Consider the following 26,767-nt stretch of genomic DNA (forward strand, 5'->3'; position numbering starts at 1 on the left):
GTGAAAAATCTTTACTGGCATTAAAGCAATAAACCTTTTGTTACAGAGGCTTAGCATGTTTTTGAATGTTTTACTGATTTATCTAAAGAGCTCCAGGTTTTCAGGGCTGAATTGTCTCCTTACCATCACCCTAATCTTATGCTCTCTCCACAGAAGCTCTTAGAGATTCCCTCATAGATTTACAGATGAGCCTCTCCAAAAATGTTAATATTACGTCCGGGCAGTATAGAAACATGATGGCAAATTTTGAGGTGTACCTTAAAGCTTGTGCACATGTTGCTGTCCAGTGTTTGCTCAGTGGCACCAGCAACGCAGAAAACAAAACATAAACAAACATAACAAAGGTTAAAAGTTTTCAGAAAAGCTTTAAAAAGCTTGCAGAAAGCCAAGTCCCCAAATAGTGAGGGCAGAGGAATCAAAAACATCTTTGACCTCTCAACAATAGGTCATTACAAAGATCGAAATCAAACTAAAACAAAATATCCCAACAACCACAAAATGTCACTACAGACACGTTTAAAACGCACGGAGCAATTGTATTCAAATGTACCAAACGTGTACAATTTGTTTTCATCCTGTTCTCCATTATTGTCAGGCAGTTCCTGAAAGTGGTTCCCCTTCAGTCAGATATTCGTATTCCGGGTCTTGCGAGTCGGAATCGCCTCCCTTACAGTCCAACACCAGCAGGATGTTTCAAATGGGAAGCAAAGAAGGACAAAGTTAGTTTAACATGGAACAGGTTATCTATAATAGAACTGATGCACATTATTTTTGTTTAGTTTTCACAACGATTAATGCTGGTTGTCTTCAAAAAAGTTTGTGAAAGGAGAGCAATAGCATTGCTGGGTTTTACTTCACATACAGGATGATTGCAGCTGAAGAACTAAACAAGATCAAGAAAAAATATTTACATTATTTTGTTTTTTTCCATCCATTGGCTTATGTCGTTTATGTCGTTTAGAAGAGTCTCCTGGGCACATGGACCTTTTCCCACTAACAGTTCAGACTTACACTTTGTTCACGACTCATATTGTCTAAAAGATGTTTTTGCTGAAAGCCTGCATCAGATGTTCACCTGCATGTCCTCTCTGTCGTTCCTCTCCTCATCCTCACACATGTTGTCTGCCATGCTGAGATCTCTGAGTTCAACAGGTTCCTCCTCTGTTCTCCTTCGTCTCACAAACAGGAACGATGGCAGCCCCACCACTAAACGAAGAGCAGACCGTTTTAACCACCAAATTATTAAATCCCAACAAAATTCCACGAAGTTGGAAGTATCTTGGGTTATCGTTCACGAATGAGGGAAGAAGAGAGCGGGAGGTCGACAGGCAGATTGGGTTGTGACCAAAAGGACAAAGTTGCGGATACAAGCGGCCGAAATGGGTTTTCTCCGCAAGGTGTCTGGACTCAGCTCGGTCACCAGGAGGGACTCAGAGAAGAGCTGCTCCTTTAAATCAAGAGGAGCCAGTTGAGGCTCGGGCATCTGGTCAGGACGCCTCCCTGGACATTTACAGCAACCACAGTCACAATGGTATAGCAACACAATCAAATTTCAAACTCACTGATCAGCAGCACCATGATGGCCTTCAGTATTCCCAGGATGACTGGAGCGTCGGAGCCACCAACACCTTTCTCCCGACAGCTCACGTCTTTTCCAGCACAGTCACACACTCTGGCTGTGACTGTGCTGACCTGAGACAGACCCTGGTTGTCTGCAATGCTCATGGCTACAGTGTAAACTCCAATCTCCAGCTCACGGTTTGAAGTCAGGATAATTCCTGTTCCTGCAAAATAAGAGAATGGCAGACATCAATTTATGAGGAATTCCACCAGTTTTAAATATTGGGGGGTTTATTCACATCAGGAAAATGCTTAGATCATTCCTAACAGTTGAGTCTATGCTCATGGTCAGTTTCTATTTGTCAATTCCTTCCTCTTAGTTTTGATTTGTCATTGGCAACAGTTTCATTCATTGGCAACTTGATGTGCTCAAAGAATGAGCATGTTCATTGACGTGTTCATTCAAGAATGTGAATGAATTAGGGTTAGAGTCAGTGCTCAAAGAAAGAGTAGATTATACATACTGGTGCTGATCATTCTGGCCGTCCAGTTAGCCTTCGCAGAGCCAACTAGGCTGACGTTGAATGGAGAAGTAAAGTATGGTCCATCTCTGTCTGTCACAGTCAGCAGCTGAGGAACTGGTGTCTTGCTACACACCTGTGGAAATCGACTAGATTTGAAACGTCCCCTTCAATACTGATTTATTTTTTATTTCCAAAGTTAACAATTTTGCATCAAGTATATTAAATTCTATTCTAAAGTTTAATATGTAGGACTATTAAAAAAAAAAAAAAAGACGCACTGTGAATTTGCGTTCCTCAGTGGTTGGTGGGTTGTCATTGACATCCTCAAGATGAATAACCAGAGTTCCAGTTGCTGTCGGCTTGATCTGATCTGGTGAGATGACAGACATACAGCAGTAGCAGGAGCCGCTCTGGGTTCGGCCAAACTGACTAAACGTCTTAACTTTTCAAGAGCAGAGCAAATCAGCTGTCAGAATAAGTTTAAAGACCTCCAGGAAGTACAACTAAAAGGCAAGTATAATGTAAAGATAAACTTTTTTGAGCTTCAGCTCATGTTATAATGTGATTCCCTTCTCCAAACATACATGCAGGGTTGCTTTGATACTTTCATGTATGTTTGAGGAATCATTTAATCTCCCATGGCAACTACTTATGGGTGCCTAAACACTGGCTCATGCAAAACACAGACTTCTTCCACTGAGCCCCTCCAGACTAGCAGTAGCAGCAATTAGCAGACAACTGGTGCTGCGGTTCATCAACTGAGCTCATCACACAAACTACTTCCCAGTCCAATGCTCTGAAGAACAGTTGTAAATGGCATAATGGAAATGGAAACCTACATTTTTGTTTTATATCCACGTCTAAGTTTCTCTCCTACATTTACAGAACAAGACTCACACCTACCATCATCATATGCACCAATCAGGGCTGTGTATTTGTCCTCCTTGACAAGTGGAGATTCTCTGTCCATTTGGTTTCTCACTTTTATCACACCAGTCTCCTTCGCAACGTCAAGCCAGCCAGCTGGGTCATAGAGTATTTTATACCTGTAACAATAAAGACAACCATAAAAACACGTTCAAACATCAATTCCAGCTTTTTGATGTGGGACAGTGTGATGTATGTTGGGACAGGAGACAAATATCCTCATATTTTAGATTTACAAACTTCTAATTTGCAGTTTTGTGTGTTAAACAACTTCCATGAAGTAATAAATCTGCCCATCTAGTTTCTTAAACAGACAGATTTGGAATATAACTTCTACAATATAACTTGGTTAAAATAGCTGTGTAAAAATGTGAAATTTCATTTTGTTTAAGTTCCTTACGTGACTTTCTGTTTGCGTCCAATGTCTGGATCAGAAGCTGTGTACCGCACCACACAGTGCTGTTCACAGCAAGATCCTCAGGTTTAGAAACCTGTTTCTCTTTTGGACAAAGATGGGATCATTGACATCCTCCACAGTCACCACCACTGTAGCAGTGGAAGTGATCAATGAAACAGCGAAAGGTTCCTCATTCACCACGGTGACCAGTAGAGTGTGCTTACTGACTCTCTCAAAGTCCAGACCCTAAAACCACATGGTTTAGAGGAAGAAAGGTTCAGTATTAACTCAGGCATGAACAGCTCAGGCTGAACTTCAGGGTCACTGAATTTTGCTTAAAAACAAAATACTTTGAAAAAACTACATTTGGTCCAACAATGTTCCTGTTCCTCTTACCTTAGCAGTAGTGATGATTCCTTCTTGTTTGTTTGTTCCTGTTTCCACAGTAAACAGATTTTCTTTATTTCCATCAATGATCTTGAACTTTGCATTCCAGGCTGGGCTTTGAGGCTCATCAGCGTCCGTCACCAACATCTTAACAACTAGAGCGTCTACTTTATTCTCTTCAACTGTGGCCGTGTACTGAGAGGAGACAGAAGATGTGTAAGACAAGTTGTCAGACAGATAGCTCATTTTACCATCATTATCATTTTATGTCATATGTACTTTAAGGACTCACTAATAGCAGTGAGAGTGATCTACTGTTTACTGATGTTGGAGAAATTGTGATATTATTAATCAAATATTTGTTATTCTCATGGATCTTTATAATGTATCTTTTCTTTTATGCTTTCCTTTGTTTAATCTCATGATAGAATTAAGAATGTTTCTGTATTGTTGATTTACTCTGATTCCTTTCTCAGAAGGCCTCACTGGCGAAAAGCAGAGACAATAGTCTTCCTGCAGGGTTATCTCTTGATGAAGAGTTCTACTTCGTTTGAGTTGCTGGATTGCTATAAAACTGTCACTGTGAAGATTGACTGCATATTCTGTTTAACTTTGTGCCTGGAAGGAGATTATCTAGTGCAGAATAATCTGTGTGTTAGTTAGTGAATGACATTTGGCGCTGTAGCTGTGTGATGAGATGCTTCCCCTCCCTTTAGAGCTACAGCGTCCTTGTGATTAGGGATCCTGAAAACAATAAAAAAGAGAGGAGCAGACAAATGTGCTTCAGAGCCGTCGAAGATTGTAACTGAAAGCAAATCTCTGTCTGTTCTCCTCGCGAGTAAGAAAGAATCTAACTCTCTTGTCTTTCCTGTGTTTGTTTAATCTGTGTTTAACAGGTGTTAACCCTAACAACTGACCATGTGCTGCACAAATCAATGTGATAAATAGATTTGAATATAATATTTGCAAGTAATTACTGGGTGACAAAATCAGCAATAAATCAAAAAAAGCAGTTTTACTCACAGAGGCCTCCGTAAAGACTGGAGCGTGATCGTTGCTGTCCATCACTTTGATAAACACTTTGGTAAATCCAGTCAAACCTTCTCCTTTCAAGTCAGCTACCTGAACATCCAGTGTGTACAGAGAATTTTTCTGTTGAATGAAATGAAATGTTGACTTTAATTAAACAAGATACTTTTAGTTCATTGTCACTGAAGTGTAGAAAATCAGCTTCCTAAAATATTCAACACTATTTCAATCCTCTTATCACTTGCAGAGCTTTTAAGAAAAACTTAGCATAGAAAGTATTTAGGTTCCAACAAACAGCTCATTCTGACAAACATGTCATAAAAAAAGATTTCATGAAATGACGCTAATTCATAAATTAGATCTGCAACAGATATGTGTTTTGTAGCTTAAAGCAGAGAACATAGAATCTGATACAGGACACTGCAGGAGAGGTGTGGAAATGATGGACAATACTATTGCCCAACTAATAATTAATAATTCAAATGAAGAACTAACTTATAAACTAAAGACTGCTGTTGACATACTTTAAAAAAATGACTTGTCTTTTCATGTCAACCTCAGTTAATTATAAGATAAATATCAGCATGATATTTAAGAATAATATTGTAACTTTTTGTTTCTTGGGATTTTTTATTCTTGGGAATTATTGAATGATCTGTTTTTAAATGCCTGACAAGACTGAATTGTGAAATGATCCAGTAGAGCATGATTTAGTTAAACCAATAGAAATCACCATTTTACTCAAGCATTTTGCCCATTTACTTACTATTTTTTCTCTATATTACTCAAGCATGCATATGATTAAATGTCAATAGCATATGTATAAATGTATTTGTTACTGTAATTCAGAGCAGATTACTGGCAGCTTTGTGTTTGAGTGATTTTATTGCAAGGTGCAAATGGAACAGAGTGGGTTTCCTCTCTGCTCTGCTGCTGTTAGATCGACAACCTGAAAATGTTTCTGAGGTGGGAGGAGAGCACAGCAGCTCTCACTGCACTTTTATTTCTTTAAATCAATCAAAACAGTAACATTAGAACTATGAGAAATTAATAGTATTGTCTTAATAAACAGAGGAGACTCAGTCTATATCCATTTATCTTTATTGTTGTGTTATATCTGTGATAACCATAGAGAGAAGTTGCATGTCTCAGAATACAAGGACTGTACCAACTCAGGTAAATCATGGGGGTAAATACACCACATTAATCTTAATTTGAAGTTTCAAACATCAAAGAGATTTGACTGAAACAGCAATTTGACAATAACTTCTGCTTTTGAAACTCTACATCATTTTTCCAAATCCGTGCGTTTCATTAGAAAAATACACGCCAACTGAAGCCTAATTCTGATTTTAGTCAAATGGGCCAAAACTGTTATCACCTCTCGGTCCAGTCCAGCTTGGTTGAGGATGATGAGTCCAGTTATTGGGTTGATGTTAAACATGTTGGGACTGGGCTCCTCTGGAGTCTGACTCATTATACGGTACCTGATATCAGAGTTGTCAGTATTTGGCTGATCAGCATCTGTGGCCAAAACCTTAATCACCTCAAAACCTAATCAAGAGAAAACGATGAACAACAGTGAGAGCAGCAGCTATTAAGACTTAGGCAAGATCTACTAAGAAACTCACTGCCTACAAATAATTTATTCTTGATGTTGAATTTTTCATATGTTATATGTTTACAAGGGTGAGCGGGAAACCCACTAAACTCTGCTATCAGTAAGAAATACAACAAATTTGTTTATGTTTTTACTGGACTATGGTTTACATAGTCTTGTAAAAAGGTGGAAAGTCTTCTCTAAATTTCAAAGAGACAAAGCTCAAATTGCTTTATTGCAGGAAACACAACCAGCTGATATTGAGCATGTGAGATTGAAGGCACAGGGAGAACATGCAAACTCCATGCAGGATCCAACGCAGAACGTTCTTGCTGCAATGTAGCGCTACCAACTATGGCACCGTGCAGCCCATTGTATTGTATTAATATGCCTTTCAATTAATTGGCACCTATATAATCTAATAAATTCTAGATTGTATGATGTGTAAGAGAAGCTGTCAGACAGCGAGCTCATTTTACGATCATCTATCATTTTATGTCATATGACGTATGACATACGACATACATACAGATCTATGTATTGGAGATCTATGCATTTTCTGTCCAACTGCAGAAGGACATTTTCTACAAGATATGGTCAAAGTGGATGGAGTATGTCAAGCCATTCATGTCAATTTCTTTTAAAAAAAAAATTGACATAATCTGAATGACAGCATCAATCTGCTGTCATTCAGATTGATGCTTTGATTTGAAATGTGATGTCAAGGATTGGATTATATTCTGTTACCAATCTGTCAAATTCGATCAATAAATGTGTAAAAATAAAAGAAAGCAAAAGGTATTTAATTTTTTTATTATTATTATAATTAATTTCTCAGTAAGAAGGTTAAAGTAAAAAAAAAATCAAAGCAGATACTTTATCTTTCCCAGAGAGTGGAATGTGCATGTCAAGCAGTCCAACAGTTATGTAATAAATAATTAAAACATACACATATACATTCATGAGTTATTTTGAAAACTAACTTATGTAATTGAATAAATAATAAACCAAGAGCCAGATCTGTCCACTGACAAGTCGTACTTTAACCAGTTAATGTGCGGTTGGGATCTACCCAGTTACTGAGCTTTTCCACTATATGATCTGTTCCTCACTATCGTGGGCGGGACGTGAGCGCACAGGAGTTGTGGTCAACTCTCCTCTGATGTTTGCAGCAACACTCAGCAATGAAGAACCTCGAGGTTCTGATGGTCTCAAATCAACCCAGATATTCAATTTTGTCTTATAGGAATTCATTGCTGGTCCAAACACAACAATAAAGACACAGATCAGCTGAGTATTACCTTATGCATATAAATATAATTACAATCTGGTAGTTTTTTTTATGTGCAACCTTTGCACATAAAATGTAATGCAGTCAAAAGATTTAAGTGTTCCTCCTTACTGAGCAGCTATATGATGGTCTGGCCTGTTTTTAGAAACAAAAGTACAAAACCAAATTTTTGCTTAATATGCCCCTTTTTATTTTTTGTTAAAATTGTTCAAAGAATCTTACCAAAAGTTCCTAGCAGACTTGCAACTTGTAAAAAGTGAATCATTTTCTTTTTGCATGTTTGTTATCTGAATCCTGGGACTTTACCTTTTTTCGAGGCCTCTGGAACTTCTCCATTATAGGTAGATTGATTGAAAACAGGTTTGTTGTCATTCTGGTCAATTACAATGATTATAATTTCCATAGGGTCCTCTACATTTGCACCACCTTCAACTGCCTCAGCATGGGCTTTAAGCTGTAAAAATGACAATTTCTGTTTTTATGTTCCAAGAAAAGCTATATTTCATTTTCCCCATATTATAACTATACTCAGAATATTTAATCAGAGATTACCAGTTTTATTTGAGTTTTTTTCGTACATTTGATACTTGTTTCAGAATGTTTTTTATCTTGAATTTCTTCTATATTTCATCTTTAACAGTGAATAGAAAAGCATCAGGCTAAAGGTACGAGAAAAAATACTGACCGTGTACTTGCCCTCTTTCTCTCTGTCCAGTTCCTGTGTGACATACAGATTACCATTGTCTCTATCCATGGTGAAAAGATTAACAGGAGGCTGATCAGCTCCAGGACCAGTGATTCTGTAAATGATCTTCTTCACTTTATTGCCATCAGAGCGAATCTGGACAACAGAGACCAAGGTTATATTCAAATACCATTAAACAAAACACACACAAAAATAGAGGAATACACTTAAAATACAAGGAAAAGAAAATGACACTGAAATATCCATTCATTTGAATTTCTCTTACCTGAGCAAGCCACAGGGGATAAGGTCCTCTGCTATTCTCAGCAACACTAAGAGGAGGGGTAACCCAGTCTCTCTTCCTCCTCTTCAGTCCTGGATTAGGTCTTGGGAAATTCAGAATGGGAACCTGAGGAGCATCCTAAGGAAACAAATATTTTCTAATCAGTAAACAAATAATCAGAAATACAAATGCATCCCGACAGCATCTCACAGAGAAACATCTCTACATATCAAACCTTCTTAAAGAAGAAAAGCTGCTCAGTGGAGATTAGATGAGTTTGTGACGGGGATGATGCATTTTTTCTACTTTCTAGAAGAACAACTTTCCTCTCTGGCCGACTTTACAGCCACTCTGAACTCACCTGCTGATTTCTATCAGAATCCAGGTGATCATGAAGCTGCTTGTTGAGTTTCTGAGCCTCTTGATGAAATTCAGCATCCAGACGGTTGTTCGTATAGTGATGCTCTGGATACAGCAGCCTGACAGGAAGAGTCATTTTCTGACCCTGTGAATCCCAGGCATGGAGCAAGAAGTTATGGATCCCCTCATGAAGGACGACCCGTCTCTTTACCTGGACGGAGACAAGGGCAAAGGTCATTGGCCTGGTGTCTCTTTAACTCTCAGAACTGATGAGATCATGTGACTCTGTCTAAAGCCAACTAGGGTTTATAAACCTTCTCTTCAGGAACAATGACAAACATAACCACCTTTGTTGATCATATATTATTGATAAGAAAAGAAAAAAAAGAACTGTAAGGATACTTAAGTATTTTCACTGGCCACTATCATTTCCTCTTTTCACATTCATAAAAGTACAATAAATGTTTTCCGCCGGGAGACAATTCAGTAATTAACAGCTCCTGTAGAGTTTCCCGTTAAATATAGGATAATCATAGATGTCATTATTTGATTTCTACATTCTGCCCAGCTGCAGATGATAAATAACATTTTTGTCAACCAGACTCCCTAAAGGCAGATTGTCAAATAATAGCAGGTTTGAGGTAAGACACACGTGACATAATAATAATAAAAATAATAATAATAATAATAATAATAATAATAATAATGCATTTTATTTGACATTACCTTAGAAACACCCAAGAACAACATTATGTGAGAGTCATGTGACATGTCGTCCAATAACAATATGGGTTTCCAGTTACTCACAGTTATTATTCCCTCAGTCTCTACAACTAAATGCTTGTCATCTGTGCTGAAGAGAAATCTTGTGCGGCTCGTGCAGTCAGTGAAGCCAACTGGAAATAAATACATTGAAATAAATCAATATATTTAAGAAATACAATGATTCCAATAAAAACAAAGATCTCTCGGTTTTTCCACAGACACAAAGTAATACAATACTTACTAGAAGTAATAAAAATAAGACATATTTAGAAAACAGAAACTACAAAGGAATTATGAAAATGTGAGCACCATGAAAAAATAATAGTAATAATAATATATATATATATATTAAATCAAGACATTTTAAAACACATTGGAAAGTAATTTTTGTACACTTCAGATTTTCAGGCAGATCGTTTTTGAACATTTAATCTTAGAGTCCTGCATGTGTCCCTTGTCCCACATGCTAGGACTAAATGCTTGACTAGCATGCAGTCAAGCTCTGCTAATGAGCTAATACTGGAGCCAGGCGTGCTGAAGCAGAGGCATGAGTGGTGGAGTGATGGAGCAGATGGAGGGAGTCCTGATACCTTTGCCCAGTCTTGTGCCGGGCTTCAGGTTCTTTCTGCTCACTTTTAATATAAACAGCTCTGACTCAAATCCAGGTTCACACGATGCCCCGTCTGCAGCAGATGAGGTCTGGAAGAGGAGACACCATGAATTTATTTATGAGATCGATTCTAATCTGTGGTGTCATAAACAGTTTGGCTTCAGATTGGAAACATTTCATTTCCTTTTTGCAGGTGATAGATTGAAGTTTCATAAATTTACTCGCCTGTAAAAGTCTTCATTGGTGACGGCAGAATATCAATACAATGATCAAATTAGATGTCAAATATTTCAGGGTTGCCCCCTGTGTGTCATAAGCCTGGCGGGCCTCCAGGCTTCACTTGTGCCCCCACCAGGCTAAGCTTATTTAATTAAGTCTTTTTAAAATGTTTGCATTTTTAAAACTTTATAGTTAGTGTTCGGGTATCAATCTTCCATTCTTTCAATAACACATAATTACCAAGAGATATTTTCAAATTTTTTAGCTCAAAAACACAACAGGCTGCTGAATGAATGACTGGCCTGCCACCCATCTACCAGTTTAGCAAGATTTCTAGGGAAACCTTGCATTTCATCCCACTTTGAATTGATTACAGGACAACTGAAGAAGGAACTAAAAAACAACCTTTCCTCATTAGCATTATTGTAAACTTGATCAAGTTAACCCCAAACAGTGCAATCAAACCGTTGGTATAGTAAGTCTGAGCTAAATGTCAGAACCATGTAGTAGCTTGGCCTTAAACCTTTAAACCTAACTTCTTTTTATCAGTAACAATTACAACAAAATGTAGATAAACAATCGTAGTTTAAAAAGTCTTAACATATATTAAAAAATGAGAATTATTTAATTTTAATGAGATTGTTAAGACTGTAATGAAAGGAAGATTTCTTACCTGACACAAGATCCAAATACTCCAAACTACAAACCAAGTGATCTCCATTTGTGAAAGTTCACGTGATTTACCTTTGTGACCAAAATCTCTTGGAAAAAACAAAACCTTCGCATCTGCATCTGTTCAGAGGAACAATTTCTGAAGATTACTTTACATGTCTGCAGTCTGCGCACAAACCACCAGATGTACAGACATAAAAAGCCACAAAAAAAAAGCACACACAAATGAGAAGTACATGCACTAAAAGTCAAAAGTTCCTTTTTCTTTTCTTTTTTTCTTTTGTCAGATTCATCATTTTAACTGGGTTTCATTTGGTTTCTTTTGTGTCCATTTTCAGACTTTCCCAGCTGCAGCAAATGAGTTCTGGTAAACTTCACGTGAAAAGCCGAGTAAAACTGCAGAATATGGATGATTCAAAATGTAAGGATCGGCGTCCATAGACACAGAATCTGACAGAGCTGCAGATCTTCCTTTTTTCACATCCTCTTTCAAAACCACGACTGACTGAAGTAGATAAAAATTCTCAAGAAAAAGCAGCGGAAACATTTTCACTTTGAGACGATGTGACATAAACTTCAAAGAGAGGCATGAACCTAACTGATGATAGGCAGGACTCTCCTCCGCCGCAACATTCATGCATCCCACAGCAACACAATATGAACATGAAAAACACTGAAAAGTTCAAGAGCAGCAGGATGAAATGTATTGCATTTTTATTTTGCCAGCCCTAAATAACAGCTTTGTTTTCAGATACCATGTTGACTGATTGCCTGGTTAACCTGCTAGAAGCTACAGAGCTCACAGCATTGACAGCAGCAACCATCCTGTTGCTGCTGTCAAAGCTGCTGAACTCAAACCAGAAGAAAAAAAAACTAGAAAGACGTAGATTGTCACCATCCTGAAACAATGGCCTTGAGTAATTTCTTTTCTTTGTTTTTTTTTGCAGATCTTTCAGGGGGTGAAAAAGGTGGTGATATTATACCACACAGACGTCAAAAACAACTTATCTTACCTCTAAGCAACAGCTCATTGCAACTAAGGTAATTAAAGTAAAAAAGAATCATTTTTACATTCAGACACCAGCAGGATGTTTCAGGCAGAAGCAGCCAGGAAGAAAATAAGGAAAGAATTTGTAAAAGACAAATAAATGTGGACAAGAGATATTTATGAAAGCATTTATACACCTCATTTAGTTGGATTTATTAAACAAACAAATAAACAAACTAAAAACTGCATGGAGAGGGTCTTGAAGTCTAGTGCCCTGATGTTGGAGAGTAATATTATTATAAATATTTTATAAGCAGGTATATTTGGTGCAAAAGTATTGTGGATTTAACTGTGAAATTGAATTTATAGGATAAATTCTGCAGGACTTGTACAATTCTGCTTTCACAAGTCCAGAACAACTCTTCCAACTCTTCAAATTCCTAAGTACAAGTACACAAATTGTATTCCTCAAGCCATGCATTCAAACGAAAATCTTAATTTCACCGCAAATCATTCCATAGTTTAGGAGTGCAATTGATTTACACACCTGTATTGGATTTTCCCACAAATAAAATAGAAACACAGACACAAGTCAGTGAGTCCTGCATAATCTGATGTGAATCAAAATGCTGCTGTACAAGCCACGCCTACTTTTATTGCGGCTCTCCTATTTGAACCATTGGTCCAGTTTGGATTTATTTCTTTAGTTTGGTGTTTCTCTGATTTTATCGTTTGTTAGTTTGAGGGGATTTTTTTCCTCTCTGCGTTGTTTCGTTTCCCTCAGCTTGCCAGCTTGCTGCTCCTCTCAGCTGTTTCCAATCTCTTGATTTCCCTCTGTCTGCACTTCTGCTCAACCGCTTTCCATCCTCGTCTGATTAACTAAATTGGTTTCTTTGCCACTGGTGTCATTCTGAGAATGGTGGAGGCTTTAATTCACTTCCTAGTTAGGCTACAGGCAGAGCAACACATGCTATTGGTCATGCTGTGTCGCAGTTTCAACACATCTAACCACCCACCTACCCACTGAGGGAACACACAAGTCACATGTCCAACAAGTCAATGTGACTTGTTGGACAGAACAAGTCACATGGACAGAACAAGTGTTACAAGAAAAAATAAAACACACGCACATGTTTGCATGGCTGTCTTTGTGTGGACTTTCCATTGACTTTCATTCATTTCTACAGCCTAAACTTTATCCTTATCCTAACCCTAACCAAAACTTAGTACTAAATCTGACCCCTGACCCACAAACAACGTTTCCCCTTATGGGGACCAGGCTTCGGTTCCCCACAGGAATCTGTGGGTCCCCACAATATAGTATGTCAGGAAAATGGCCCCCACAAGTTATTACAAACAAACGTGCCCACACACACACACACACACACACACACACACACACACACACGCGCACACACACACACACACACACACACACACACACACACACAGAGGCCTGCAAAGTGACAGAGTTGGTAGCACTGTTGCAAAACTATAGACAATGAATGAAAGAATGGTTAGATGGATGGAATCCAAAATGAAATATTAGAACGTCTTAATATAATTTATGCTTTTCCTTCCTTTAACAGTTTTCTTATTTCCAACCAAAACATGGATTATGGGCTGTCAGAGTAGCTTTTATTGAAACTCCAAATAAAAAATTATTTGGAGTTTCAAATATCTGTCTGATTTTTAAAATATATCAGACTGATATATTTCAAATGTTAATTTCTTTTAATGTTGAGCTAAATTTAATAAAAAACCCAAATTCAGCATCTCAGAAAATTAGAATATTACTTAAGACCAATACAAAAAAAAAAAGGATTTTTAGAAAAGTTGGCCAACTGAAAAGTATGAACCTGTCGTCTCCTGATCTGGTGAAGCTACAGATGAAGATTCACCAAATGTAAAGCTTCAACTTATAGTCTCTGTTTGTGGCTGTAATGTCATTAAAAGAAGTACAGCAAAGTTCATCATGTATAAATCAAACTATTCTCAGGTTAATCAGGTCATTATGTTCTGCTATGCACCATGACATTTGAACGGGAATTGTAATGCTAATTTTAATAAATCTTTGACCGAGTCCAACTTCACCATCACTGACTTGTTATTGTCAATCACATTAAGATTTGTACTGACACAATGGTCTTTTTTTTAAACACAGGCAGGACATAATATGCAAGAACAGGGGGGAAAAAAAGCCTAGAAAAGGAAAATCAAGTTTAAAGAAAAGTTTCATTCTGTACAGAAATCTGGGGAAGCAGCTTGGAGTGTTAAGTCACAAGGGCCAGAGGATGTTTTACCTGATGCATGATGATCAAAACACTCAAAAGTTTGAGTGTTGTCCATTTGTTTAAAAACCAGTCAATTAAAAATTTTTATATTCTTCTGAGAATCCTCGATGGAGCCTCTTTTAATACTCAGGAAGCACGCAAAAACATTTGGATAATGCATTCCTTAAATGTATGCAGGATTCAGGCACATCATCAAACACTCAGACACAAACTGACTCAAGGAAACAAGAGGCATCAAACAGCAACTGTTATTTGAAGCTCTGTATTTCTTTCATTTCTGACTAGTTTCCTGATATGCCAGAAGAATCATTATAAATCGGATAGTTGTTTTTTCAGATGCACATGCTCCTAAGTTTGCTCTCGTTTTCACATGAGGTGTGCAGGAAGAGCTGCACATCAAACAGGATTTGATGGGGCATCTGTTGAGCTAAACAAAGCCAAAGGCACAAAACTGTCCCTGCTACTGAAATCTCAGGCAGTTAAAGACACAAATCCATCCGAGCTCATCAGAATACCATTAGTAACTTTCCCCAAGACAAGTTTATCCCATTTCAGAAACATGATTCACAGTGCTATGATGAAAAATTGAAGGGAGTTTACACTGCAGTGGTACAATAAGGGAAAGTTGGTCTGTTTCAGTTCCACACCTGACTGATAGAACAGTGAAAGGCGACACTAAGCAAGTGGGTTTTTAGCCTCAATTTAAAGAAACTCAACTTTTCAGCAGCTTTGCTGTTTTCTGCAGATTAGAGAGAGCAGAAAAACTGAATGCTTCTCCATGTTTAGTTCTGGAAGGACCAGGGGCCTTGTGCATAAAATGTGCATGCGTACAAAAATTGTGTGCCGCCATATTTTACACACAAGCCTGCACAAGCTTACACAAAGCACTTTGCATACAGTATTGATGCATAGACTCACATCCTGATGTCGAAGCCACAGCTGTAATGCAGTTTTCCGGTAATTTCTTTGGGAACTTTCCACAGTTCTCAACTTGCTGTCATTAAAGTCATGCGGCTTTGACTTCAGAAAAAGTCGTTCTACACGGATTTTTAATGAACATTGTTAAAATAAAAGCTGTGTTCCCAAACGTTCCACTGTTAATAAAGTAATTACTATTCTGGAAAAAAACAAACGCCATACAAATCTAAAATGTATAACTTTATATATATATAAAAAGTGAAACATGACATTTAACCTTTTACCATACATCAGAAATTATTGCATCAAGATTTAGTAAAGCAGTACAAGAAGCATATATTATCAACTCAGATGTAGTCCACAGGTTGACTCGCCTTTGGCTGGCTACCAGGATTTCATATTTCTGAAATGTTTCTAATCCATCATTTATACAAAACTATAAACACAGAATGCAAAAGAGATTAAAAAAAAGTACTTTATTTTACCAGCTCCACACTAGTTTTTTTTTTTTAAACCAGTGATACTGCAAATCTTTCAGTGTATGAGACCACTATTTCAGTAAGCTACAAATAAAACATTTTTGGCCAGCCTAAAACAAAACAAAATAAAAGGCTCAGAAAGACTTCTCTAATGGGGAAAACTCATAAAGCCAAACTCTGCAGTTGCTCAAATGCCAAATTGGCTGAACTAAAATTCACAAAACAACATCTCACTGATGTCTTCACTTCAGCACACTTAAACTCATGAGGCTACTTTTCCTCAGTACTGCTCCATTTACATCATGTCATCATCATCTCCTCCTCCATACATGTCTGCCAGTTTCTTGAAGCGAGGGCCCCAGTCGCTGAGGCAGTCATAGTCCTGGTCTCCATCGCTTGACGAGTTCAGAGATGAAATGCTTCCAGCTTCAGAACCGCCTCCTTCATAATCAAACACCAGCAGGGAGTCGTAGGGGGGAGCAGTCGGGTCGTTATCTGCCGCCTTCAGGTTCTGTGTCGTAGAGTAGAATATGTTATAATGCTTTCAGGTTATTTTTCAACAGAAGTAAGTTCTTTAGTGGTGTTTTGAACTCACATCATCAATGAAGCCACCAATATCTTCTGGGTTAGCGGGCCGAGGTTTGTACACAAAAGGCCGTGACTGAAAAACTGGAACCACTTCATCCCTGACCACGTGGGGACGGTTGTCCAAACCACGGTGGAGAACACCCAGATCAAAGTAGTCCTAATGGAGAAAAACGCAAAATAAAGCTTCCTTTTAGATTACAAGACATAAAAATAGTCACTGGATTAAACCACTAGAAGAGCTTGTTGAGAGTAAATTAAGATTTAAATACATTCTCATGAATAGTTATAGCCATCAGCTCCATGTAAAAAATATTACATGTAAACAATGTTCCAGACTATAAATATCAATTATATAAGCAGCATTTACCTGGTCCTCCTCTCCGCCTCCCTCCTCATCATAGAAAAAGATGTCATCTCTGATGTCGTTGTCTAGGAGCAAAGGTTGTTCCTTCTTTGGCTTGTTTTTATTTGCCAACAGTAGCAGCAGCAGGACCAGCACTGAAAGAGCATAAAACTGACATGATTTCTCATTTCAAGAGCAAAATAATCCCATGAAGCTGGAAGGTGACAACCACTATGGAGTGCTGCCAAAATATGTCCTGGGTGATCTCATCAAGTCTGCACATGTGACATAATACAATCTACACCAGTCAAGACTGCTGGGTGGCCAGCATTCAGACAGAGAAACTATTCCAGACAAAAGCAGCTCAGGTCACCTTCAGAGTGAAAATATCTGACACGACTCTCTTCAAGTAGCAAATTCAGGAAATTATTATTTTAGTTAATCCATAGTTGAACTTTTTCATTAAGAGATCAGATAGATCAAAACCATTAACAATTTTTCTTCAGACCAACTTTCACTGACAGAACTCATATTCATCAAGAAACGTGGTAAATTCCTAAACTCACTGAGTAGCAGGAGGACGCCACCGAGTATTCCCAGGATGACCGGCATGCTGGAGCCAGCAATAACTTTGTCTTTGCAGCTCACTTCTTCTCCACTGCAGTCACACAGTTCAACTTTGATTGTGTTGAGTAGACTCTTGAGCTGGTTGTCTGAAACCACCATGCCCACCGTGTAAGTTCCACTCTCCAGCTCACGTGTCAAAGTCAAAATAATAGCAGTTTCTGAAAAAGAAAAATATACAATAAACACACTTAAAATTACTTTGTCAATACAAGTTTTTTTCTTCAAGCCCTATTCCATTCCCACCACAAACATTTAGATTTGTTTTATTCAGCTGATTTTTAAGCAATAAATCTATGTTACTATAGGCAGGTTTTATTTGCAGTAGTAACTTTGGGTGGGTCAGCTGTCTCCCAGACAAACAGAAAATTCAACAGGCCTTTGCAATCATTTACATCACCGTCATTACAGAAACAGCAACAAAATATGATACAATTGTTACGTCATTAAGTTTACATACTGTTGTCGTTCATCCTCGCGGTCCAGTTGGCCTTAGCAGTGTCCTGTAAGACAACGCTGTATGGAAAAGTAAAGCCTGGTCCATCTTCATCTGTTACAGTCAGCAGCTGAGGAACTGTCTTCTTGTTACACATCTATGGAAACAAAATGAATTTAAAACACTGATGGGATTATGCTGCAGTATATTTGTAATTTTCTATTTAACAATTTACAAATAAGTCAAACTACAACTCTAAAGTTCCTGAAAAGATAGGTACAACTAGGCCTGTCACGATAACAGATTTTGCTGGGCGATATATTGTCTCAAAAATTATTGCGATAAACGATAATATTGTTTGAAGACCTTTTTACATTGATTTAATGGAAATTACGTAATAATACATGCGATTTCCTGCCAAAGATAGAAACACTTTACTTTCAAAAGACACTTAACACTGGGACTGATACACAAAATAAATAAAACAACCAAAACCAAAAATAAAATTGATTCTTAGTCTCCATTAACAATAAATGTACTTGAATAACAACATAAAGCCAAAGTGGAAATAAATACTGCATTCAACCAAAAGAGTGCAGATTATGAAGTCTGTATAGTTTATTGGCCTTCAGTAATCATTAGATTTAAATAGAGAAGAATCCGACTTCCTGATGCAATAGTTCAAACTACTGGATTTTTTACCCCGAACGACAATCTTAGAACGTCATTCGTTCTAAGATTGTCCCTTGTGTGTTACGGTAAATCGTCGTAGCCGCCCCTATCTAAATCAAGGATTCATCCAGACTGGGAGAGTGACGCAACTTGTTGAATGTGACCGGTAGCCAATCAGAAAGCGCGGATTCTGTCATGGAGGGAATCCCGAACAGCTGACACGGTGCAACCCGAAGTCCAGTAGGCATCGGAAACAACATGAATGTTTATTCAACAGCTCGTGCAAAGAAAATATAAATAACTAGGGGAGGAGTTGGCGCGAAATTTCTACCAGATACCCGGTAACTTTTCAGCTGTTCTTCGTTAACGTGACATAAATAGGTTCTAATGATTTTCATTCAGTCAGACTGACACTCGCCACATGCATTGCAGGTAGATTGTAGTAAAGAATTGATTAATGCTGTTTCAAAATTAGTGAATTGGACTTGTTATTTTGTGTCCATTGTTGGACACAACACGGTTTCAACCGAACCGTTATAGCGAGGATTTCTGTCGCTAATGTGTCTCAGGTTTTGATAATGGGCCGACAATCGGCGACATAAGATTGTGCAGCACGCGCTGGGCATTACACTAAGGAAATAAGGGTCAGTGGAGAGCACCGGAGTGGAGCCTTTTTTCATTCAGTGTCATCAACAGTAAGAGAAAAAGGCAGGAAGAAACGATATAGACGATAATTGAAATGAGGTCGATAGTTTTAACTTATCGTTCGATTTATTGACTTATCGTTTATCGCGACAGGCCTAGGTGCAACATGTAAATTATCTGGACCTGGTTTGGTTGGAGGGTACGTACATTAATTAAACGATCCTCAATGACGGGGCCGTTGTCGTTGACGTCCTCAAGTGTAATGATCAGAGTTCCAGTTCCTGTAGCTGGGATCTGATCTGGAGACATGATAAAAAGTTATTATAGGTAGTTATTGACACTTTCAATGATCGCTGAAGGAAAGTGTAAAAAATCTCAAAAGAAAAGTTTGAGAAATTCAGAACTGCTACAGATAATACTCTAAAGAGCTCTTTTCAAGGAAAGCTTGACAGTTTGGGCTCAAACCATTAAATTAAATTCCTTTTAACTTGCAGTTATTTATGAAGAATTCCTCCAAAACCATTAAGACAGTTAATTCTCACACCTACCATCATCATATGCACCAATCAGGACTGTGTATTTCTCCTCTTTGACAAATGGAGATTCTCTGTCCATGTCTTTTCTCACTTTTATCACACCAGTGTCCCTCTCAACGTGAAGCCAGCCAGCTGGGTCTTTGAGCATTTTATACCTGAACATCAAGCACAAAAATGAATGTAAATAACACAAAGCAGGACTTTGCAAGCTGTGTGATCAAGAAAAGAAATTACTTATCTACAACATAAATGTAAAATATGCATGCTGTGACTCTTCATGTTGGAGGATTTTCAGGTTCCTTACGTGACTTTCTGTTTGCGTCCAATGTCTGGATCAGAAGCTGTGTACCGCACCACAGTGCTGTTCACAGCAAGATCCTCAGGTTTAGAAACCTGTTTCTCTTTTGGATCAAAGATGGGAGGTTCATTGACATCCTCCACAGTCACCACCACTGTAGCAGTGGAAGTGATCAATGAAACAGCGAAAGGTTCCTCATTCACCACGGTGACCAGCAGAGTGTGCTTACTGACTCTCTCAAAGTCCAGACCCTAAAACCACATGGTTTAGAGGAAGAAAGGTTCAGTATTAACTCAGGCATGAACAGCTCAGGCTGAACTTCAGGGTCACTGAATTTTGCTTAAAAACAAAATACTTTGAAAAAACTACATTTGGTCCAACAGTCAGAACCTGTTGGACCAAATGTCCAACAGGTTCTGTTCCTGTTCCTCTTACCTTAGCAGTAGTGATGATTCCTTCTTGTTTGTTTGTTCCTGTTTCCACAGTAAACAGATTTTCTTTATTTCCATCAATGATCTTGAACTTTGCATTCCAGGCTGGGCTTTGAGGCTCATCACCGTCCGTCACCAACATCTTAACAACTAGAGCGTCTACTTTATTCTCTTCAACTGTGGCCGTGTACTGAGAGGAGACAGAAGATGTGTAAGACAAGTTGTCAGACAGCGAGCTCATTTTACCATCATTTATCATTTTATGTCATATGTACTTTAAGGACTCACTAATAGCAGTGAGAGTGATCTACTGTTTACTGACCATGTGCTGCACAAATCAATGTGATCAATAGATTTGAATATAATATTTGCGAGTAATTACTAGGCGACAAAATCAGCAATAAATTTTAAAAAAAGCAGTTTTACTCACAGAGGCCTCCGTAAAGACTGGAGCGTGATCGTTGCTGTCCATCACTTTGATAAACACTTTGGTAAATCCAGTCAAACCTTCTCCTTTCAAGTCAGCTACCTGAACATCCAGTGTGTACAGAGAATTTTTCTGTTGAATGAAATGAAATGTTAAACAAGATACTTTTAGTTCATTGTCACTGAAGTGTAGAAAATCAGCTTCCTAAAATACTCAACACTATTTCAATCCTCTTATCACTTGCAGAGCTTTTAAGAAAAACTTAGCATAGAAAGTATTTAGGTTCCAACAAACAGCTCATTCTGAGAAACGTCTCTGCTTAAAGCAGAGAACATAGAATCTGATACAGGACACTGCAGGAGAGGTGTGGAAATGATGGACAATACTATTGCCCAACTAATAATTAATAATTCAAATGAAGAACTAACTTATAAAGACTGCTGTTGACATACTTAAAAAAAATGACTTGTCTTTTCATGTCAACCTCAGTTAATTATAAGATAAATATCATCATGATAAGTCACAATATTTAAGAATAATATTGTAACTTTTTGTTTCTTGGGATTTTTTATTCTTGGGAATTATTGAATGATCTGTTTTTAAATGCCTGACAAGACTGAATTGTGAAATGATCCAGTTAGAGCATGATTTAGTTAAACCAATAGAAATCACCATTTTACTCAAGCATTTTGCCCATTTACTTACTATTTTTTCTCTATATTACTCAAGCATGCATATGATTAAATGTCAATAGCATATGTATAAATGTATTTGTTACTGTAATTCGGAGCAGGATTACTGGCAGCTTTGTGTTTGAGTGATTTTTGCAAGGTGCAAATGGAACAGAGTGGGTTTCCTCTCTGCTCTGCTGCTGTTAGATCGACAACCTGAAAATGTTTCTGAGGTGGGAGGAGAGCACAGCAGCTCTCACTGCACTTTTATTTCTTTAAATCAATCAAAACGGTATCATTAGAACTATGAGAAATTAATAGTATTGTCTTAATAAACAGAGGAGACTCAGTCTATATCCATTTATCTTTATTGTTGTGTTATATCTGTGATAACCATAGAGAGAAGTTGCATGTCTCAGAATACAAGGACTGTACCAACTCAGGTAAATCATGGGGGTAAATACACCACATTAATCTTAATTTGAAGTTTCAAACATCAAAGAGATTTGACTGAAACAGCAATTTGACAATAACTTCTGCTTTTGAAACTCTACATCATTTTTCCAAATCCGTGCGTTTCATTAGAAAAATACACGCCAACTGAAGCCTAATTCTGATTTTAGTCAAATGGGCCAAAACTGTTATCACCTCTCGGTCCAGTCCAGCTTGGTTGAGGATGATGAGTCCAGTTATTGGGTTGATGTTAAACATGTTGGGACTGGGCTCCTCTGGAGTCTGACTCATTATACGGTACCTGATATCAGAGTTGTCAGTATTTGGCTGATCAGCATCTGTGGCCAAAACCTTAATCACCTCAAAACCTAATCAAGAGAAAACGATGAACAACAGTGAGAGCAGCAGCTATTAAGACTTCGGCAAGATCTACTAAGAAACTCACTGCCTACAAATAATTTATTCTTGATGTTGAATTTTTCATATGTTATATGTTTACAAGGGTGAGCGGGAAACCCACTAAACTCTGCTATCAGTAAGAAATACAACAAATTTGTTTATGTTTTTACTGGACTATGGTTTACATAGTCTTGTAAAAAGGTGGAAAGTCTTCTCTAAATTTCAAAGAGACAAAGCTCAAATTGCTTTATTGCAGGAAACACAACCAGCTGATATTGAGCATGTGAGATTGAAGGCACAGGGAGAACATGCAAACTCCATGCAGGATCCAACGCAGAACGTTCTTGCTGCAATGTAGCGCTACCAACTATGGCACCGTGCAGCCCATTGTATTGTATTAATATGCCTTTCAATTAATTGGCACCTATATAATCTAATAAATTCTAGATTGTATGATGTGTAAGAGAAGCTGTCAGACAGCGAGCTCATTTTACGATCATCTATCATTTTATGTCATATGACGTATGACATACGACATACATACAGATCTATGTATTGGAGATTATGTATTTTCTGTCAAATATGTATTGATATGTATTTTCTTTTTAAAAAAGAAATTGACAGTTGCTGACAAATGCTGACAAAAACATGATTTTTTTTTCCTCACTTCTTTTCAGAAGCAGCTGTAATATTTCGGGGCAGAATGTTCCATTTGTCCATTGATGCAGCGTGATTCTCTCAGTCCGGATTAATGGGAGGATTATTCAGAGCCATCAGGCATCCAAGCCAGTAGCATTCGGAGCTCAAATACTCCATCTTATCTTGAGGGTTTGTGACTTCGTGTGCAGATAAGGGTTTCTGTGAGCCGTTGCCAATTTCTTTTAAAAAAAGAAATTGACATAATCTGAATGACAGCATCAACCTGCTGTCATTCAGATTGATGCTTTGATTTGAAATGTGATGTCAAGGATTGGATTATATTCTGTTACCAATCTGTCAAATTCGATCAATAAATGTGTAAAAATAAAAGAAAGCAAAAGGTATTTAATTTTTTTATTATTATATAATTAAATTTCTCAGTAAGAAGGTTAAAGTAAAAAAAAAAAATCAAAGCAGATACTTTATCTTTCCCAGAGAGTGGAATGTGCATGTCAAGCAGTCCAACAGTTATGTAATAAATAATTAAAACATACACATATACATTCATGAGTTATTTTGAAAACTAACTTATGTAATTGAATAAATAATTAACCAAGAGCCAGATCTGTCCACTGACAAGTCATACTTTAACCAGTTAATGTGCGGTTGGGATCTACCCCAGTTAATGAGCTTTTCCACTATATGATCTGTTCCTCACTATCGTGGGCGGGACGTGAGCGCACAGGAGTTGTGGTCAACTCTCCTCTGATGTTTGCAGCAACACTCAGCAATGAAGAACCTCGAGGTTCTGATGGTCTCAAATCAACCCAGATATTCAATTTTGTCTTATAGGAATTCATTGCTGGTCCAAACACAACAATAAAGACACAGATCAGCTGAGTATTACCTTATGCATATAAATATAATTACAATCTGGTAGTTTTTTTTTATGTGCAACCTTTGCACATAAAATGTAATGCAGTCAAAAGATTTGACTGCATTACATTTAGTAAGGAGCAGCCATCGTATAGCTGCTCCTTACTGAGCAGCTATATGATGGTCTGGCCTGTTTTTAGAAACAAAAGTACAAAACCAAATTTTTGCTTAATATGCCCCTTTTTATTTTTTGTTAAAATTGTTCAAAGAATCTTACCAAAAGTTCCTAGCAGACTTGCTACTTGTAAAATGTAAAACATTTTCTTTTTGCATGTTTGTTATCTGAATCCTGGGACTTTACCTTTTTTCGAGGCCTCTGGAACTTCTCCATTATAGGTAGATTGATTGAAAACAGGTTTGTTGTCATTCTGGTCAATTACATTGATTATAATTTCCATAGGGTCCTCTGCATTTGCACCACCTCCAACTGACTCAGCATGGGCTTTAAGCTGTAAAAATGACAATTTCAATATATTAGAATAACACTGTCTCTGTTTTTATGTTCCAAGAAAAGCTATATTTCATTTTCCCCATATTATAAACTATACTCAGAATATTTAATCAGAGATTACCAGTTTTATTTGAGTATTTTTTGTATATTTGATACTTGTTTCAGAATGTTTTTATCTTGAATTTCTTCTATATTTCATCTTTAACAGTGAATAGAAAAGCATCAGGCTAAAGGTACGAGAAAAAATACTGACCGTGTACTTGTCCTGTTTCTCTCTGTCCAGTTCCTGTGTGACATACAGATTACCATTGTCTCTATCCATGGTGAAAAGATTAACAGGAGGCTGATCAGCTCCAGGACCAGTGATTCTGTAAATGATCTTCTTCACTTTATCTTCATCAGAGCGAATCTGGACAACAGAGACCAAGGTTATATTCAAATACCATTAAACAAAACACACACAAAATAGAGGAATATATCTTAAAATACAAGGTATAACTGAAAGAGGAAAGAAAATTACACAGAAATATCCATTCATTTGAATTTCTCTTACCTGAGCAAGCCACAGGGGATAAGGTCCTCTGCTATTCTCAGTAGCACTAAGAGGAGGGATAACCCAGTCTCTCTTCCTCCTCTTCAGTCCTGGATTAGGTCTTGGGAAATTCAGAATGGGAACCTGAGGAGCATCCTAAGGAAACAAATATTTTCTAATCAGTAAACAAATAATTAGAAATACAAATGCATCCCGACTTCAAATTTAACACAATAAAGTTTCTTATGAAGCTCTTAATATAAATCTTCTCTGGGCCAGAAGTTCAAATGAACCAGTCATGAAAAGAAATGTGGGACTGGAAGACAGTACAAAAAAAAAAAAAGCATGGAAGGAGAAAATGTTAAATATAGCCACAAAGTGGCAGTGTTTCACAAAAAACATCTCTGCTTTAAAAAGCATTTGTTCAACACAACACAGCTCCTTGGTAGTGTGAGGTTTGTACAAGTACAGTCCCACAAAAAGTATTCACTTCTATTTAGCAGTGAAGCGCTGTGTCAGTCTATTGTAATCTCTGTTTTTATTATGGTTCAGTTTAAACAAAAACTCAGCAGACTTAGTGGACTTAGTATCCCTGCATGAAATTTATGCATTTTAACATTGTCACGAAAACATTGTAACAAACGGATCAACACCATCACTCTGCAACTTTCTAAAACACCCTGCTCATTAATCTTTATTATGGAGATATAAAATTTGATCCACTTGGATTGTGACTTTGATGCCATTTTTGTTGTTAACAGACTCCGCATTTGATCAAACTTCTCCTAGGAATTTCAATCAATCAGATTCAAACTTGACCAGTTTGTTCATAGTGCATGTTCAAATAAACGTTAAGGGGCAAAAAACATCTCTTAGAACCGTGGTCCAAACCCAACAGGAAGGCTTCCATTTCGATCAAAGCCACCATTTTATTTTTTATAGATATGTACCTGAGCAAACTCCTCTTGAAATATAGACTCCAGTCACTCAACAGAGTCTTGAGGCATTGAAGATCAGAAGTTATCAAAAAAAAAAAACATTTTTTTAAACGTCAATGATGTGTGCAACCCTCAAAACCTGACTATTCGCCAAGAAACATCAAGGTGCTGTTATGGATTCAGCGTTTTCCTCTCCTTTGTCCTCTATCTGCTTACATGACTGAAAGACTGAAACTGATTAGACTACCCTTTAGGGAGGAAACAGGTTGGAGAAAAGAATAAAAAGATAAATTCACGCTACAATCTTCACCTCACTTGGAACGGCACAAAAACGTTGATTATAACGGGATGACAGTGCCAAAGCTCCTGCGGTCGCCACTGAGATGTATGTGGCTTTAAATTTTATTGCCTCTATAAATCAATCAAACAACAAGATTTTTTCTTAGATAAAATCCAAAAAACATTTTGATGACAATCTGAAAAAGCATGTCAATCTGCAGGCTTAACAAAAATGAATAAATAAATTATTTTCATACCATATCATATACCACATCCATGTCTTCCCTACCTGTTTAGTGGCAGAGTCCATCTCAACCTGATCATGAAGCTGGATGTTGTGGTGCTGCTCACTATTTGGATGGTTATTCCCATGATGATGTCCAACATACAGCACCATGGCGGGTACAGTCAACTTCTGACCCTGTGAGTCCCAGGAGTGGATGAAGAAGTCCCGGTGACCCTCATGAAGGACAACTTGTCT

The 26,767-nt window shown here is 37.6% G+C and overlaps 1 protein-coding gene and 1 long non-coding RNA gene across 2 annotated transcripts; both read right to left on the reverse strand.

Moving 5' to 3' along the window:
* Window positions 1-294: 294 nt before the first annotated feature.
* On the reverse strand, window positions 295-26,767 carry LOC129354612 (cadherin-1-like). Its single transcript, XM_055024062.1, is given in 31 exon segments — window positions 295-666; window positions 1,076-1,206; window positions 1,563-1,784; window positions 2,085-2,217; window positions 2,363-2,454; window positions 2,988-3,130; window positions 3,412-3,464; window positions 3,467-3,519; window positions 3,522-3,654; window positions 3,805-3,990; window positions 4,819-4,947; window positions 6,206-6,378; window positions 8,022-8,169; window positions 8,401-8,556; window positions 8,687-8,821; window positions 9,045-9,162; window positions 16,288-16,499; window positions 16,584-16,733; window positions 16,944-17,074; window positions 17,486-17,704; window positions 18,004-18,136; window positions 19,504-19,595; window positions 19,845-19,987; window positions 20,137-20,381; window positions 20,566-20,751; window positions 20,992-21,120; window positions 22,308-22,480; window positions 24,388-24,535; window positions 24,791-24,946; window positions 25,091-25,225; window positions 26,576-26,767. Coding segments are annotated over 31 exon segments (4,440 nt in total). The 5' UTR covers window positions 26,684-26,767; the 3' UTR covers window positions 295-591.
* On the reverse strand, window positions 9,896-11,409 carry LOC129354603 (uncharacterized). Its single transcript, XR_008605170.1, has 3 exons — window positions 11,311-11,409; window positions 10,399-10,507; window positions 9,896-9,939 (listed from the first exon to the last, which is right to left on the reverse strand). It is a non-coding gene; the product is annotated as an uncharacterized LOC129354603 (long non-coding RNA).

This window comes from Poeciliopsis prolifica, unplaced genomic scaffold, assembly GCF_027474105.1.
Source record: "Poeciliopsis prolifica strain line A6 unplaced genomic scaffold, Auburn_PproV2 SCAFFOLD113, whole genome shotgun sequence".
Classification (NCBI taxonomy): Eukaryota; Metazoa; Chordata; class Actinopteri; order Cyprinodontiformes; family Poeciliidae; genus Poeciliopsis; species Poeciliopsis prolifica.